This window comes from Mustela putorius, unplaced genomic scaffold (genome assembly GCF_011764305.1).
Source record: "Mustela putorius furo isolate JIRA1106 unplaced genomic scaffold, ASM1176430v1.1 tig00000145_pilon_pilon_pilon, whole genome shotgun sequence".
In the NCBI taxonomy this organism is placed as follows: Eukaryota; Metazoa; Chordata; class Mammalia; order Carnivora; family Mustelidae; genus Mustela; species Mustela putorius.
Genome location: NW_025421294.1, coordinates 23,643,645 through 23,662,591, shown reverse-complemented (window position 1 = coordinate 23,662,591; position 18,947 = coordinate 23,643,645). Strand labels below are relative to the sequence as shown.

Genomic DNA, 18,947 nt, shown 5'->3' with positions numbered 1-18,947 from the left:
CTTTCTTTTATTTTTAAGATTGATTGATTGATTGATTGATTTCACAGAGAGAGAGAGAGAGAGGGAACACAAGCAGGGGAAGTGAGAGAAGGAGAAGCAGGCACCCCACTGAGCAGGGTGCCCAATGCAGGGCCTGATCCCAGGACTGCAGGATCATGACCTGAGCCAAAGGCAGATGCTTAACCCACTGAGCCACCCAGTTAGCCCATTGCTTAGCATTTTTGAGCTTCAGTTTGCTCATCTCAAAAGAGGGAGAATAACACCTGCCTCTTAGAGTTGTCATGAAGGTTGTGTGCTAAAGGAAAACACAGACTCCACCACTCCACCCAGAAGCCTTCTGTACTGGATGCTGCGGGAGGTAACTCAGACCCAGAGTTCCTTTGGCCTCTCTGTGGGACCCGCTAACTGCTCACAGCTGAGCCCCTCCCCAGACAAGGTTCTCTGCCTGAGGGAGCTGTCTCACTCCAGGATACATGACCTGGAGGAGGCTGGGGGTATGCATTCAAAATGACCATTTTTATGGAGTTCTAATTCACACACCCTAAAAATTCAGCCTTGTAAAATACAATTCGGTGGATTTAGTACTTTCACAAAATTATAAAACCACCGCCAGTATCTGATATCAGGACATTTCATCTCATACCCTCCAAAATACCTCACATACCCAGTGCCATGAGCAGTCACTCCCTTTTCCCCCTCCCCTCATACCTTTGCAACTGTTCATCTACCTTCCATCTCTGCTGATCTTGCCAAGTCTGCATATTTCATGTAAGTGGAACCATACAATAGACGGCCTTAGTCTCTGGCTTCTTGCACTTAACACAATGCCTTCGAGGTTCTCCCTGTCCTGAGCAAGCATCAGCTGATGACTATGTAGGTTCTACATTTTGGCTATTAAGAATAATGCTACAATGAACATTTACATGCAACTTTTTGTGTAGACATATGTGTGTATGCTTAACCCACTAGGTCATACAGTAAACCTGTGTTAACTCCTTGAGAAACTGCCAGACTGTTTTCCAAAGAGGCTGCACCACTTTACATTCCCCATCCTCTCCGGTTGCCCCTGCCACCTTGCGAGGCATGAGTTCCAATTTCTCTACCTCTTCCACAGTATTTGTTATTGTCTTTTTGATTTTATCCATCCTAGTGGGGGTATCTCATTGTGGTTTTTGATCTACTTTTCCCTGATGGCTAATGCTGTTAAGCATCTTTTCATGTACTTACTAGCCATATGTATATCTTTTGGAAGGACTGTCTATTCAACTCCCTTGCCCATTTTTTTTAATTGGGTTATCTTCTTATTCTTGAGTTGTAAGAACTCTCTATATATTCTGTATCCTAAATCCTTATGAGATACAGCATTTACAAATACTCTCTTCCATCTGTGGATTGTCTTTTTATTTTCTCTGTAGTATCATTTGAAGTGCAGAAGTTTTGAATTTTGATAAAGTCCAATTTACCTATTATTTGGTCAACAACTGATTTTTGCAGAGATTCAAAAGTTCATCCCCCTTGGGTCCCCTCAGGACAACACTGAGAGGCCATCCCAGCTCCAGAGTTTCCAGAGACTGGCAGAGGCCTCTGTTACAATGCATGATAGTCTACCTTCCCCTCCCCCCACTTCATTCTGTATCCCACTCTCCTTCACGGGTGTTCCGGCTAGGAACGCTCACTGGGAAAGATTCAGCATACTTATCTCAGAGCCCCTTCTCCCTTGGGAACAAAACTTGAGGCCCTTGTGATGTGTTCCCAATGATCTCAAGAAAAAGAATTAGCTCCACTCCATGGTTGCAAGTCCTGTGACATGGCTCCCACCCAGTACTCCAGCCTTATCCCTCTCTATGCCCTCCTTGTGCTCTAGGATCCAGCCACACTGAAGGACTGGGGTTTTCTCCAGAAGGCCACATTTCTAGCCTCTGGGCCTCTGCACTTGCTGTCCCTTCTTCCTCTCTCCCCAACACCTCCAACTATCCTTTCACCAGGCCAACACCCATCATCCATCCAAAGTAAGGTCTTAGCTTACCAGCATTTCCACCAGCACACTTTTCCTGACCCTACTATATGTGTCCAAAGACCTCTTTACTTACCATGGTGTATGGCGGTTCCTTCTTTACTACTTTGTCTGCACACCTCTATAGGAACCCTCCCAGGAGAGGGACCCTCTCATGTGCACCATGTCTGTAGAGCTGGCTTGGAGCCCGACATCCAAGGAGAGCTGGACACATACATAATGAATGAGTTAATATGTATGAAATACACACAAAGTACCGAAGCAGTCAGAGAAGGCAGTAGCTAACTAGAGACTGCCTCAGGAAGGGGTGCACACGGGCCCCCAGACCGACAGTGGGGGTGCTCCAGCGAGGCAGCCCCGGGGTCTGTAGTCAGCACCACGTCAAAGCCCGGCTCTGATACTCCTCCCAGCTGGGTCCACCTGAGCCTTCTTGAATACCCCCGGCTCTCCTGCCCTCACAGGATCCTGGAAACTAGCAGCCTCCCAAATCTAGGCAGGAGGTTTGTGTTTGAAGCTGCTAAAAATCAAAACACCCTTTCTGGGACATACATAAATTCTCCTCTGGTGCCCAAAGATGATTTTATGGCTTTCCTTATCAGGGCTGTGCAGAAATCGCAGGCGCAGAGGCAGACCGTTCCTTAGTTAATCACTGAAATAGGAGGCCAGGTTACATTAAAATGATGGATCTGGGGCTGAAAAAATACATTCGGATGCCCTCTGTAGCCTCAGCCTTTCCTGCCTTGATCCCCTCACCTCAGATCCAGGCTGCTGTTTAAAGGCGGAGGTGAGGTCCAGATCCAGAGGAAGGCCCTGGAGGAGGCTGTTAGCTTCCCAAAGTCTGGGCTCCCTCAGGGCTGGAGTGTGATGCCTGTGTTGACCTATCTATCCTCAGAGGCTCTGGAGGAGGGCCTGGTCATGGATGGACAGGGGTTTAAATGCATGCTAACCAGGGGTTTAAATGCTTTGAAATCAGGTTCAGAGCTCTTAACCAGCACACTATGTGGTCGAATGATCCTTTGAGACAAGGTCTCCGGGCTCTCCCTCCACCTTCTCCATGCCACCCAGAGCCTCCTGGCCACGTGCAGGGAGGGCCCAGGCTCTGCAGCTCAGACAGCACCTCCTCCTGCTCTGTGGTCAGGGCTTGGGCGGCAGCCGTCCCCAGCAGGGACAGACCTAGGACAGCCGCATGGCAGCCAGACTGGACACATCATTTTCCTGACCTCCTGCCGCTCTGCCAAGCCCTGGACACCACCCAGGCGGCCACCATTAAAAGTGAGGATATCCTGGAGGACAAGAGGACAAGGGAGCTGGGGAAATTGCCTTTAAGAGACCAACATCGAATCTCACCCAGCCCTGCCTCCCAGTTTGTGGCTCGGAAAGATTTGTGGCGCTGCCTGCATGGGTCACTCTTGAGATAAAGGTCATAGATCTTGCAGCTGACAGGCCTCCTCAATCAGCGCTTTAGGGAAACCTCCACAGCTGATAAATGAGCTGTCTCTTAAGCCTCAGTGACAGGCTCCTAAAGGTCTGCGTTGCTTAGGACTTCTCACTCATCCTTCAGGAGAGCCATCTGCCCCTGATGCCAATATAGCAAGGGAGACAGCTGAGGAAGTCTCCAAGAGGAGCCTTCCCAGCCCAGCTCTGCCCCAGGACCCCCACTCAAGCCCCTCAGCAGGTGCCCCAAGCAGAAGGAGCACCATTGGCCCTGGAGGGTAAGGAGCCCTGCATAAAGTTAGTGCTCAGCCAAGGTAATTTCAGGGGCAGAAGTGGGAGGACGGACAAACTGACTGGTGGAGAGGGAACTGCATGCATTTGGAGAGAGAGGGCTAATAGCTTTGAAGCCAAAGTTGCTCACTGCCTACCCAGTGTCCACGGGCCCCTTCCTTCTCAAAGGTACAACTCCTGAGTTCGTTTGGAACAGCAATGAGTCCAGTTAAAAGCCTTCACCTCCTCTGACTCCCCTGCAGCTGAGGGCCCTGCAGGAAACCTAAGTTGTATTCTTCTAGGGATTTCTAGAAAGGGTTCTCTTTCCCATTACAGGCACTGTCCTTTGTACTGTTCTCTTCCCTCTTTTTCGTGCCTTTGTACAGATGCGGCAATTGCTACAGAGCATCTCTCTTGCAACCTTTAAGGGATGGAAGATTAGAAAGATAGGGGGACCTCAGATCGCAGTGACAGCATGGATCTGCTGTACCAATCCTGGATTGCTTACCTGGGGACTCACGGCCCTGTGAGCACCATAACCCATTCTCTGGGTAAGCCGCGGGTGTCATTCTGCGGTCTCGTGGAGCCAAACAATCTGGGTGATGGAGTCCAAGCTCTGATTCTGGGAATCTGAGCAAGCTGCTTAACCTCTGTCTAGCTTGTTTCCCCATCTGTATAATGGGAATGATGAGAGTGAGAACCACTACCGCGAATACCTCACCCACGGAGTGTTCCACACGCACCGGCCCACACTAAGAAAGTGCCCATGGTATACCCCAGGTGGAGGCATACTGCTCAAAGTAACACCTGCCTTGGCTACCTCACTGGGCTTTTTTGAGAAACAAAAAATTCCATGAAATTCCTTAGTCATATAGTAAAATGGTTACACCTGTTACTAATTCCCCATTCCCGGGACTTCACGGCGTCAAAGCTAGGAAGATTCTGTACTCCTGCCGCAAAAAGTGAACTCAGGAGACGTGGCCCCATCCCCCCCCCCGGAGGGAAGGAGGAAACAAAGAAGCCCATTAATGGCTCCTTCTGCATCGCTGCACCTCATGGCCTCCTTCAGAAATTAAAATTAATAAAATAATAAATATAAATAATAAATAATAAAAATAAAATAAAATTAATAAAATTAATAAACCCCAGGTGTCCCTGTGCCCAGACGGGAAACAAGGACAGAGAGCACGTCTCTCTCCTTGGGTCTCCCTTGCCTCCGCCCACACTTCTGGCTCATGGAGGCCTGTGTGCAGTCAGGATCCTCCCAGCGCTGTCACTGCAGGAGACTGGGGCTCTTATTTAAGAATCTGCTCTGTCCAGCCCAGCCTCCCCAGGGTCGAGAGGGTCTGCCTTCCATATTTTAGGGCCTCCTCAAGGAATCTTCTCCACAAACTCACAAAAGTGGTGTTAGCATCCATATTTTACAGGTGGAGACAAGGACACCAAGGATTCGAGCCTGACTCAAAGCCACGGCATCAGCTTACCTGAGGTCAGGTGAGGACTCGCGTCCCCTGATGAATGCTTCTGGTCTGAGCCGCTGGGCTGACCTGTCTTCTGTCACTTTAAGAAGCAATGGCCTCTCTCTCCACCTCCCTCGGGGTCTCTGCATCTGTTTTTCTGTAGGAGTGGTCTCTCGTCTGGCTGTGTGTATCTGTGTGTGAGCACGTGTGTGCATCTTTCTCATTTTGTTTGTCTCCCTCTGTTTCTGTCTCATTCCCTGTCTCTGGGTCTCTTGCTTAGTGAAAAACTCACACTTCTTTCCCCAGGTCTCTGGAATCTGTCCCCCACTCTCTGGATGCCCATGTGTCTCTCCCCTCTCAAACCCCAGCCCCCACTAACACCCCAGACTGAACCAGCTGGTTTCCACCACTTGAACCCTCCTCACATGTCTTTCTTCTTTTACTGTAAATACTTAGCACCAACCGAGTACTAGGCACAGGGCATACAGACAGAGTCAAGCAGGCCGTGACCCCTGGGATCTCAAAATACACTTTTCCAAATGTAGGGAAGGATGTGGCCAAGAGGCTCCCACTTGTCCCTTGGGTCTCTCTAGCCTGGAGAGGAGCCTGACCTCTCTGAGCTGTCTGCCTGTCACCTGGAACAGGACAGAACCAATGACATCCTCAGGGATCCTGGGACAGTCCAGTTTGTTCACCAGAGGGGAACCCCTATCCCCGAGCATATGGATTTGAGAATTGCCGCTGAGCCAAGTCCCAGTAGGAGACTCTCACCCTGCCATATGGTGAAGCCCAGCTGAACTGGTCATTTGACTCTTGGGATCGGACTCCTGGTGACCACAGTTACTCAAGAGGAGGAGCCAGGAAAGGGGCAAGGCAGAGCAGCCAATAGGAAACATCCAGCCTCCAAAAAAACCGTAATGCCACCTCCCACAGAGGTTGTCACAGGGATTAAAGATCAAGTTCTAAAGCACTTAGCAGGGTGTGTGGTATTCAAATGTGCCTCCTGCTGCTATCACCACAGCAACAAATAGGCTTATTTACCACTGATAAGAAGGTGGGGACAGCATTGGTCCAAAGGGCTTGGCAAGTTGGGCTTCAGTACTTTTCCTGAGCCATTCTTGCACTTCCCAGGGACTCCTGGGTGCTTCTTAGCACCCCCTCCTCCCCCTTGTGATCTCCTCAAGGATGCAGCAACAGATGCCTAAAGACAGGACTCCAGAGAGCAGCCAATACCCTGGCTCCATCCCTTGGCAGCTCTACTACCTTACACAAGTTATTTAACCTCTGTGCATTTCATATTTTCATCTATAAAAGATAACAGTAACTCAGAAGCCCATGATGAGCATTAAAGGCATTGACAGAGGTAGAGCACTTCAAAAAGTGCTTGGCACGTGGCACATACTCAGTAAATGTTACCTAACATTATTTCACATATGTTGCTGTTTTATAAACAGACATTTAAAAGTTGTACATATTTAACAAAATAAAACTAATATTTGTATGGGTAATAATAAAAACAACATCTGTAAAACCAATAGGTCTTACCAAAAAAAAAACTTCTAAAAATTGATTTTTTATTTTTTATTTACAGGCAGATCTCGGTTTCCTCTGCTCTGTGTGTGAACCAGCACACCCACCTGGCAATCACTGGACGGACACCCACACTACCAAACAACTACTGGAGGGACGGGCCTCTCTGGGCCTCACTGATCGTCTTGGGGGGTCTGACACTGTGCTGAGGCCAGGGAACAGAGACCTTGGGATACAGACCCTGTCCAGCGGATCTTAAAGAAAAAAGAAAGTTTATTTGATTTATTTATTTATTTTTTAGATGTTGGCTATTTTATCATGAAAATAAGATGGGCATCCTCTGAGAAATCCTCTGGCTACCCGACTGAGAACATCACTACTGATTGTCATTTCTGATCCATCTAAGTAGGATAACCATTCTCTTCTCTCCCGCTGTTTTGGTTTTTTTTAATTGTATTTTTTTCAGTGTTCCAGGATTCATTGTTTATGTACCACACCCAGTGCCCCATGAAATACGTGCCCTCCTTAATACCCACCACCAGGTTCACCCATCTCCCACCCCCTCCCCTCTAAAATCCTCAGTTTTTTTCTTGGAGTCCACAGTCTCTCATGGTTCATCTTCCCCTCCGATTTCCCCCACTTTACTTTTCCTTTCCTTCTTCTAATGTCCTCCATGTTATTCCTTATGCTCCACAAGTAAGTGAAACCATTGGATAATTGACCTTCTCTGCTTGACTTATTTCTCTCAACATAATCTCCTCCAATCCCATCCATGTTGATACAAAACTTGGGTATTCATCCTTTCTGATGGAGGCATAATACTCCATTGTACATATGGACCACATCTTTATCCATTCATCTGTTGAAGGGCATCTCAGCTCTTTCTATGGTTTGGCCAGAGTGGACATTGCTGCTATGAACACTGGGGTACACACAGCCCTTCTTTTCACTACATCCGTATCTTTGGGGTAAATACCCAGTAGTGCAATTGCAGGGCCATAGGGTAGCTTTATTTTTAAGAAAAAAGAAATTTTAATCTGAAGATAACGTGGGAATAAGACAAAGTAGAGAACCTGGACTATGGAAATAAAAGACTGAGAGAGGTTTTCACAGTTTAGCTTTTATTAACATTAAGTATGGGAAACTTGAACTTGATTCCTGTTGAAATCATCCATTTGAGGAACGGTTTCTTCGACTATCGCTGTAACTGATGGAGCCTGGGACAAGTGTTTGTTTGCTGGATAGAAGGGCTCTAACATCCAAGCAGAGAATAGGAGATCAAGGACCTGACCAAAGCTGTGTGTTCACAGGGCATCAGTGATCAAGTCAGGTCGCCTATGGACAACCACATGAACAGAGCACCCACACAGACATACACATTCAGTGTCTTGAGTCTTCTTTCAAAATATTTTATACATCATATACAAATTAAACAAAAAATCCAACAAGTGTCCTTTATTGCCACTGAAAAACAGGGGAGAATGGTTTTCAATCTCATAGCCGTAGGCAAGAACATAGTACTAGGGCGATTTGTTTCTCCAGATGCCACCGTCACATGCCTTCCTCCCTTGGCTAATGCCATACCCATGAGTCACTCAGCCCCATGACAAAGGCTGTGCAGGGGCTATGAGGCGGTGGTTATCCACTAGAGAAGTCTCTTCCCTTCCCAAATGTCGAAAATGCTGCTGGCTCACCTGCTCGGTCACACGGCACACACAGCACAGCTAAACACGAGGGGCTTAGGACTCTAAACAGTGCAATCACTTAAAAAAAAAAAATTCTAACCTCTTTGCCTCTCCACACAAACAAAGCTTTAAAAACTCCAGCTAACTGGAATATGAGTTTGCTCAACCTCCCAACCTGATCCAACAAGGTGCAAACAGGGAGCATGGAGGCAATTGAAATGGCACCTGTCCCAATAATAATAAAAATAAAAGACCTGTTTAATGAGGCTAATGGCAGATAAATACATAAAATAAAGCCTGGAGTGCAGACACAGTTCAGGAAGAAAGTTTTAGGTATACTGTGAGCATCTATAAAGCACAAGTTTAACACATTCTTAATGATCGTGAGGAGTAAGCCCTCTTCTAAAGTTCATAGAGGAGATGCTTCCAAAAGGGATATCCTCCAGCAACAAAGGCCTTTAGCTGGTGGAGGCTTTGGAAGAATGAGGGGCAGAAGAGAATGAGAACTGGTTTGCCAGATCTAGGAAACTCCTGGGAGTAGGCACTGCAGGGCAGCCCTTTCTCGAGTGCCTCCATGCCACTGCATGCCAGGCTCAGCACCAGGCAGTGAGAGCCACCAGGAGATGGGCCAACCAGCCTCCCCTCTGCAAAGAGCCTACTCCAAAAACAAAGTGGCCAGGCAACATAGTTGGGGAATTGCTGAGTCAGGCTAAACCTTAGTCCCTAAGCAATTCCAGAAACACCAGGGATTGTGCTTTCCAGCAATCTCCCTTGAATATGGCATCAGAAAGAAGACTCAAAGTCAGAAAGATTCATCTATCTGGAAGAAAAAAAAAAAAATCAGTTTCTGGAGGGTGACAAGCAGACAGAAAATAGCTACAGGCATGAACTAGGAGATGGAATGACTTACGGAACACAACACTTCATTATCATGGATAATAAAAATCAATTCAGATATCCTAAAAAATGATCTTATAAAAATATCTACATTAAAAGTTTAGCCTGAATGCTATAGCTTCAGTTTTATAAAAAGGCAATCTTTGAAAGGCTCTGGCTCAGGAATATACAAATATTACACAACAGATATCAAAGTAACACCGCTCAAAAGCATGTTAGGGGATATTGCAACTGGTTTGTCGTGAAACAGAATTAAGTATTCTTATTGCATAGAAGAAAATGAGGTCAGTTTCATTTGCATAATACTGCAACTTTTTAGAAGGAGAGATGCCATTAGGTACTGAGGAAAAGGAACTTTGGAATTCAGAGTCTGACTTCTGTGATGTCCAAATCAGTATCCAAGCGGCGTCTAAGCAGCTTCTAACCTTGGGCCGCAATTCCATTTCATCACCGTGATCAGCTTTCAGATACACCTCCCCGCAAAGCTGCATGCACAAGCAGCTGCGGCCACCAAATTGGGGGGGGGGGCGGTGAGGGGTCCACCTACCACGTGACCAGCACAGACCTGAAATCAAGTGGGCTGTGTTCACTGTGGAGAGAGAATCGTACCTAGTGATAGAAAGATAGCAGGTTTTAAATGGCATCTGTGGGCAGCAAGAGCCGAATGGCTTTTTGGTGGTGACGTACCAGTGCTGGAGTCCCTGTGAGAAAGGACATGTGAGGATGAGGTGACCATGGCCTCAGCAATACTACCAGCAGCGAGCAGTGCTTCCTGGCAGGTGGAACCAATAGCAAACATCCCAAGAGCAGAAACCATGGCCAGCGTGCTCTCAGGGAAGGGACTCACTCTGGGCAGATTAAAAACAAGAACCTCCCCCACATGTGCATCCAAATCTTCTAGGTGTTGGGAAAAGGGGTGGGAAGTTCACCTTTCATCTGAAATCAGGAGCTGTGTGAACAGCACATGAGGGACCCCATCCCCCAGCTTCATCCCCACCAGGAACCAAAACCGAGTCCCAAATCCTCCTCAGGCCAGGAAGAAAAACGTTTGCAACAAAAAGCTCATTTTGTCAGCCTCGGAGCCCAGCACAGCTCTGAAGCCACAGTCATCTCCAGTGCCAAGTGAGAGCACAGCACCCAAATGAAGGCATGCCTTGATTCCTTTGGAGACATTTCCTCCAGGCCCAACAAAGCTGGATATTCCAGCCTCTTCCAGATGCCTTGATGCTAAGAATTCCGGATGCCTTGGTGCTGCCCTCCAAATGTCTCACTGACATAACATCTGCTCAACAACAGAAGTCGTTTCTTCTTCAAGAGAGTTGAGTGTTTAGTGCACAAAAAATACACAGTAAATACACAGAAAGGCCAGCTAGCTAGGGAGGCTACTGGCTTTCTAACTGCAGCCGGGAGCTGGAGGGGATGCCAGATCTGCAGGATCTGCTTGGAAGTAGCCCAGTTAGATCAGAAGTCCCACATCAGGTTTCATAACGCCCTTTGACTCCTGTAAGTGGACCCCAAAATCAGGGAGCATTAAAGCCCAGCCCTGATGATGTCAGAGTACTCAAGACACAAGACCTTCCCTCCTTATGCCACAAATTCCAACATAAGTGACTTGCAAGGTGAGGAACAGATTCACCTTTCTTCCTTCCTGCCTTCCTCCTTCCTTTCTTTCCTCTTTCTTTCTTTCTTTAATGAAGATCATTCCTCAAATACCCACCACCCCCTCCAGATGTTTGACGTTCTATCATTAATAATTTCTACCAGTGAATTAGCAAAGCTCTCACCAAGCTCCTCTTTTAAAATGCAAGTATCCCTGAGAGAGATCACACATCCTGGGCATTTACCACCATCTCCTCCCTCTCAGGAGAAACGAGGAGGAAGAGAGTATTCTGAGGGTACAGGCCCTGGAACAGGGGGAGAGCACAAGGAAAGGAAGACGAGGACCTCAGACAGACTTGACCATCGCCATCTAGTGCTGAGGCCCAGCCCCAGCTGGTATGCTCCCTTGAGGTCATCCACAGCCATCTAGATCATATAGGACCCCTAAGGCAGGGGCAAAACTATCTCTGGGTTTGGAGGCAGGGTGACCTTTTATTTATTCTCCAAACCAGGACACTTCTGAGAGTAAAATGGGCTGCTAGGAAGAATTAAGCATGGATAGTAAGTATAGATGGGGACTGTCCCATCCCAGGAAAACCCAGAAGTAGGATCCTCTCTGAGACCATTTTTGGCAGGAACTGCCTTGCCACTTTGGTTTGTTGTTTTGTTTTAGTTGTTCGTGTGTATATATATGTGGGTGTACATTTTTTTTTCTCCAGTGTGATACTCAGGACTTCTCCAAAGAGCTAGTTTTCCCAATTGAAGAGACACAAAATCTCCCAAGCCTGGCATCCACAACCTCAAGGACCAGTGGTCCAAGGACCAGATGGTTCTCATCTGCTTCCTGAAGGAAAGCCCAAGGAAGAGCACCCAGTGGAGGGGCTGGGGACCCCAACTGTTCCCAGTTCTCGCACACAGAAGACACACCGGAGATTCAAGAATGCCCAGCTCTTCTGCAGACCATGCCAGGAGTCAAAGTCAGTCTGTGGGCATGGTCAAAGCAACGCCCCCATCACTAGTCATTTTCTGGACATTCCTGGCCTGTCTACCCAGACCTCCAGAGGTCAGCAGCTTTAGGAATCTCGGGCTTCCCACAGGGCAAATCCGGAAGAGAGGTTTCTGTGATTTGATTTTTAGCACAGAAGGATCAGTAGTAAAGAAATCCAGTAGATTGTCACACATCCCCCAACTTCGTGAAACATCATGTTCCACACATACATGCACGTGCGCGCGTGCGGACACACACACACACACACACACACACATTGTCCCCAGGTTCTTGGGTGTTCATGTAGAAACACACAAAAAAGCCCCCAGGTGCTGCCTGGAGCTTTAGGAACCCACTGCTCAGGGAGGAGTCCCGAACACTTCAGGGGAGCAGGAGGCAATCACCAGTCTCCACGCCGGACGCCACTCGGCCACTTTGGAGGAGGGCATGTCTTGCTCCACTGCGGACTCCGGCGGCGAGTGGCACCGACAGTCATGGCGGCGCTCTTCTGAAGCACAGGCAGCACCCTTCCCCTGCCTCTACCTCCTGGCCGTGGGCCTGAGGGTCACAAGGGCTTGTGAATCACAGCAACACCTATGATGAAAGGGAAAGAAAATGAGCACCTCCGCTTCTTCAAAGGTATTCAGAGAACCAAGGGATTCATGGGTCTGAGCCATCCTAAAGCCCCAGTCAAGGGGAAGGGGCATGTCTGTATCCAAGCCCCGGAGGGCCTGAGGACTCAGGCTGCCCATAGTGGGCTCTTTCCCACTCTTATGGCTAAGGCCCGGCAAGACACCTGAACCTGCACGCACAGGCCTTCAGCACCACAGCTAGTGGGCTCCCCTAGCATCATCACATGAACATGGTTCCTATCTCAAGGAGTTCTTTTCCAAGACCAGAACTCAATCTCACGACACTCCGCACTGTCACAGGGGACCCAGAGGCAGCTCCTTGGTTCTACCTCTCCATCACTGTAAGACAATTAACAAGGATTCATGCCTACTTTTACAAGATACTGAAATGAACTAGAAAGAACAGGGAACTGACTTCAAGCAAGTAAGAAAAACTGCATGCCGGTCCTAGCTTGGCCACCAGTCCAGCTGCAGAAAGGCCTTAGGCAAGACCACTGACCTCTTGAGGCTCAGCTCCCATGCTGTGTGATGTCACCTGATGGAAAGACCCTTCCCGTGCTAAACACTGTGCTTGGAACAACAGTCCAGACAATGTCTGTCTCCACAATGACTTTAGCCAAAGTGAACTACACTCCATGGTTAACTTATGAATCCACAGATGATCCTAGAATGCCTCCGTGGCAAATATCATAGGTGGATTCAGCCAACCTCCCCTCTACTTGCTGTTCACGATGGCAGAGACAGCATATGACTGACTCAGCTTCCCAGACTGCCTGGCAGCTGGCAGGGCCATGTGCCCCAGGCCTGGCCAAGACCGCTGCAAACACACATTTGCCCAGGCTGAAGCTTTGGCTCTGTCCAGTGCCCCACCCGAAAGGTGGCTTACACACAGCCCATGGTGGTGGTGGCTACTGGTAAAGCCAGCAAAACAGAAAAGGGAGAACAAGCCTGGTTCTTCAACGATAGCCTGAGCCCTAGGCCAGCCCTGGACTTCTGGTCTTCCTTCTGCCTGAGATAGGTACATCCCTCCTTGCTTAAGCAAGTACATGTCTGCTCTTCCGGTACCTTCAACCGAACAAAATCCTAATTTACAGGTAAGGTCTGTTGGTCTGGGGTAACTGACAGTTACTTTAACGAGGTCCCATGACTATAAAATCTTCTGGCTACAGAGGAGATTGAGAGAACACTCCTGAGAGAAATGCCAGGATACCCCAGGAGAGAGATTCTAAGACACTGCATCTGAATTCGGGATAAAGGTGCAGATAGAAAAGCTCAGCGGTGGGCAACACTGCAGTCCGCAGACCCAGACGTGCTGCCTGACCTTGACACCATCTCACCTGCACCTCAGAATTCTTTCGTAAGGTAGCACTAAAAAAGAAAAGAAAAGAAAAGCCAGGTCCTGTATTATTGTTGTTGTTGTTGTTGTTGTTTTATATTAACCTCCTCTTTGGAGGTAACTTAGTAGCTCAGTCAGTTAAGCATGTGCCTTCAGCTCAGGTCATGATCCCCACATCAGGCTCCTTGCTCAGCAGGGAGCCTGCTTCTCCCTCTCCCTCTGCCTGCCACTCTCCCTGCCTGTGCTCTCTCTCTCTCTCTCTCAAATAAATATATAAAACCTATAAAATTTAAAAATTTAAAAAATAAACCTCCTCTTTTGATTATAAAAGTAAAATATTTTTGATGCTCCTGGGTGGCTCTGTCAGTTAAGCCTCCAACTCCTCATTTCGGCTCAGGTCATGATCTCAGGATCCTGAGATCCAGGCACAGGTTGGGCTCCACCCTCAGTGGGGATCCTGCTTGAGATTCTCTCTCTCTCCCTCTGTCTGTGCCCCTCCCCCCAACTCACACACACTGTCTCTCTTAAAATAAATAAAATCTTCCAAAAAAAAAAAAAAAGTAAAATATTCTCATTTCAGGAAATCTGGAAAACACAGAAGCGAACAAGTAAAGAAAGGTTTTTTTAAAACCCTACACATAAAGAGCATCACCATTGTCTTCTTGGACTATTTCCTGGCTTTTAAAAATAACTGTGATCATCTACATGCCAGGGAGACACTGTGCTAAGCGTGCCACTCTTACTGCACAACAACTGTGAGGAACTTGCTATGATTTCATTCTCATTTTACAAATGAGAAAACAAGAAGTTCAGTCAGACCGAGCACCCTGCCCAGAGCCCCAGTCCAAGGCACAGAACTGGAACCCACGAGATCTGACTCCGATGTCCCCTTCTTTGAGCAGTTGCTACTCAAACGTCCGGGTTGCAGGACTGCGTGACTGAGCTTGCAGGGCACATCCCTTGGGCGTCCTCCCTTTTAAACCCACAGCCTGTCATGAACATGTTCTCGTAACATTAAAAACACTTGCACTGTACAAATATTTCACAGTTTGACTATTTCTCTGATGTCAGATATTAAGTAGTTCTCAGTTCTTTGCTATCATAATACTCCAAATCCATCTACCTCTGCATTACAGGCAATTTCTTGAGATTCTTAAAAAAAAAAAGAAGAAGAAGAAGAAGAAGGATACACTCAGTCAATGGAGTTGAAGACAAATTGCGCTTTTGCTTGTCTGTTTCGCAGCTACTTCTAGAGCGGATAGACAATGAAGAGGTAGACATGAAATATTCAGCCCATATGTGAAATTCTAACCACATACACCTAAATCTTCCCCTCTCCTTAAGATCCACTAGGAGCTGAGGGAGGACCCCTCACTGGCCTCACTGTCTCGTACTCGAAGCTGTCTGTACTTGAGCTCTTCCCACAACCGTATTGAAAAGAAAATGAAAGTTCTCATTTTAATAATTAATCATGAGAAAAGAATCCCTCAAAGACCAACATGCCTTTAAAAACTTGTATATTTTGTTGAGAAAAATCCTAAACAAGGAAAACAAGTAAAATCGGTTCACTACAACTGACGGCCTGTGTTGACAATCTAGGTTATGAGCCCCTTCAAGCCTGCACAGCACAGCCCTTCTTTGCACTGAAATCCAAACAAGACTGATTAACCTTCTACCACAAAAAGGGAATCACAACACCATGGGAGTTATGATGCACACTGAAGGAGATCATGGGTGTCAAATACTTGGGTTCATGCCTGGGATGTTGTTATGTGCTCTGTAAATCACTGTTAGCTCTAAATATTCCTGATTCTGGAAGACAAGGTGCAGGTTGCTGAGCTACATCATGGGTATGGGAGTTTGCTTGTCTCCCTACAGAGCCCTGTCGTCAGCAGAGACCTCACAGAGCCCATCTCACACGCTCGCCAAGAATAAGCCTCCACAGCAGCGTGGTGCTTACTGCTGCCTCCACCTCTTGCCTGGAGTGCTTTCTCCACCTCCGCTGGGGTAGTACAGAGGGCATGGGCTCAGCAGTCAGACCTGAGTCTGAATTCTGACTTTGCCATTTTTAGCCATGTGGTCTTGGGCAGGTGACTTAGACTCCCCAAACCTCAGTTTCATCACATGTAAAATGGAAAGATACAGTCCCATTCACCCAGGGCCTTCTTGAAAGGATGGCCGTGAATGGGTCATCTGGCACAGGGAGGGAGCCCCTGGCAAAGGGCAGCTCTCACCTTCAGAGGTGATCCAACCTTGTTTCCTCCGGGAAGTTCTCACCTGTCTTAAAATACAGACCGCGTAGCACATTCTATTGAGAAGTCATGGGTACACTGCCTTTCATGTGCTACTTCATATAGACAGATCTTATCTTTCCAATTAAATTTCTGCAAGGCAAGAACTGTATCTTATTCTGTGTAGGAGCCCAGAGATGGCAATGAAATTCTAAACCCATCATCTTAGGACGAATCAGAGCAGTTGGAAGTGGCCCCTGCAAACACGGGTGTTAAAAAAGAATTCTGGGCCTACATTCCGGTTTGCTAGGGAAACCCAGGTTCAGCAGGGGTATCTGTTGTGGGCACAGAATGACGGAGTGGTGGCATGTGACAATTATCTACTATCACTGCAGGAGGCACGAAGTCCCAAGTTAAGCAAACTCAGCTCCATGGGTGCAGGGGTGGGGCGGGGGTGAAGGTGGAACTGGGAGCAGGACACTGACCTGCATAGCTCCGCCCTGTACTCATGTTGGTCGGCAGCAGCGTCCATTTGTCAGTGATGGGATTGTAGTATTCCACCGAAGCCAGGTTGCAGGATCCATCATCCCCTCCAACCACATACAGGAGCCCGTTCACTGCGCAGACTCCTGGGAAGCAGAGGCCATAGGAGACATCATAGCAGGAGCCACGATGGGATCAGAATGGATGGGAAACAAGCATGGAGAGCCCGGGAGGCACTCCTCCTCCCCTTCAAGGTGACCCAGTGAACCAGCTCATAGGTCTGATTTTGCTCAATGGGAGACCATGTCAACACTAACCACTGGGCCCTGAGGATCCCCCATTTCTAAGAAGGTCTCTTCTCTGACTGGGGAGCTCTCACTGCTACATGCTCCCAGAGACATTCCTGGCCCCTGACCCTATAAATACTTAACTCGTTATGGGTATAGGCCCCCCTCTCCTGGAGCATGTGGACTTCCCACACGCAGACTAAGCTATGCTCAGGGAATCTCACACACACTACTCCCACTCTGCTTGTAGGTTTGCTCTGATAAACACTGGGATAGCTATCCTTTTGTGCCTAGTGGCTATATCTGGGATGCCTCCATATGACTTAGATCTAAACCCATGCACAGCCCCCAGGGACAAGGCATTCCTCCCACCCTGATCTCACAGAGAGCTGGTGTGAGGGCAAAGTCTCATGCTGCAGGGGCCAAGAGTAGGAAAACATTATTTTGCTCATCAAGAGTTTACAAGGCCTTGGTCTAATACACTGTATCTTCTTTCAAAATCACATGAGGGGGTTGATGATATTCAAGAAGCAATAATTGTCAGTACTGATGAAGATCATCTCAGATCCTGATGAGAGGATAAAATGTACTGCTTTCCTGGATAGTACTGGAAGCAAAGACGCTCCCTCTGGCTTAAGAATTTCACTCCTGGACTTAAATTCTGAAGAAATAATTTGAGATGTGTGCACTGATTAGCCATAAGACCATTTATAATAACAAAAGCATTATTGGTAGAAAAATGGAAATAATCTAAAAGCCCAATAATAGTAGATGAGATATTTAAATTGTGATACAGCCATTTAAAATATCACGTAAGTCTATTTCACATTATAAAAAGACAGTTGTGAAAGATTGTAAAGTGAATTAGAAAAGCAGGTTGTAGAACAGCACTGAGTAGGATTCCACTTTTGCTATAAAAAATAGAAATATCTCTATGTGAACATACACATATATATTCATTTACATCAAAACTTAATTCTTGGATTTTTGATACCCTAGCTGTCTTGGGCGTTCTGTAATCCATCTCTCACGGGGCTTAAGGCCAAATGCCAAGTTTTATCATAGCAGGCTCAGGCAGTGGGCAAATTCATAAACTCCCTTCTGTTTACACTTTCAACATGTGACCTACAAGTGAGTTTAGCAAACAGGCAATTTGAGTAGAAAGGAAAAAAATCTGCCTGAAAGTTACCTGTTTGCCTTTCCAGTCTGGGAAGCTAAGCCAACACTTTCCTAGAGTAAAGAGGCATAAAATAAGATATACCAACATAGGACACGATCCACAAGATAAAGCTGTTAAAGCAAAGAGTTTAATATGGAGGTCAGGCTCTCCGAACAAAAATCTAAACACTCTAAGATAGATCATTCCCACAGGGAGGCCAACGGGGAGGAGACAGAGAGACAGGAGGTACAGAGCAAGGAATATGGGAAGTACTCCCACTGGACAATGAATTGGGGCCCTGGCAACCTGTAGGAAGAAGGAGATGGGTTTCAGGTGGGAAGTGAGAGGTTCTCAGAGCCAGGTACAGGCCAAGAACATAGAACCAAGTGTCACTGACCAGCCATGCCCACACAGCCCCGTGCCTAGCTACCCAACAGAGCCTGTGGGCCAGGGGCTTTGATGGAGTCTGTGTCCTAGCGTGTACAGCGAAAGTCATCAGCCCCTTGCATCTAAGCAGGCAGACCCTGTGGCTAGCGCATGTGTTCCCCAGCTCTCCCCTCTGCTAGCCCAGCACTGATCTGGCGAATGGATACTCCTGTTTGAGGTACAAGCTTGGGCCAGGTTCTGTCCCTCCGCCTGTGTCTAACAGCTACTGTTTGCACCCACACCCCCAAGGGCAGAAGGAGAGAGCAGTCTCGTTACCTGCATTACGCCGGCACATATTCATATCTGCCACCTGCTTCCAGGTGTTTGTTCCAGGATCATAAACTTCAACGCTCTTCCTCACCAGGGGCCCGTCATGCCCGCCGGTGGCATACAGCTGGCCACTGAGCACCCCGACCCCTGAAAAGCAGAGCACAGCATCCCAGCCTCCGGCTGGCAACCACGACTGGAAACCAGGAGGCCTGGCGTCCGGTCCTGTGCAGCTATCATCAGCAGGGT

General features: G+C 47.6%; 1 protein-coding gene across 2 annotated transcripts in view; it reads right to left on the bottom strand.

The window, feature by feature from the left end:
* Window positions 1-7,812: 7,812 nt before the first annotated feature.
* Window positions 7,813-18,947, bottom strand: part of KLHL3 (kelch like family member 3) — a 259,630-nt gene continuing 248,495 nt past the window's right edge. For both annotated transcript variants that reach the window (XM_045075471.1, XM_004744900.3), the window contains 3 exons: window positions 18,708-18,848; window positions 16,562-16,705; window positions 7,813-12,471 (listed from right to left, as the gene is read on the bottom strand). In XM_045075471.1, the coding sequence (XP_044931406.1) occupies window positions 12,443-12,471; window positions 16,562-16,705; window positions 18,708-18,848 (314 nt within the window). In that variant the 3' untranslated portion in view covers window positions 7,813-12,442. The remainder of the gene's footprint in view (window positions 12,472-16,561; window positions 16,706-18,707; window positions 18,849-18,947) is intronic.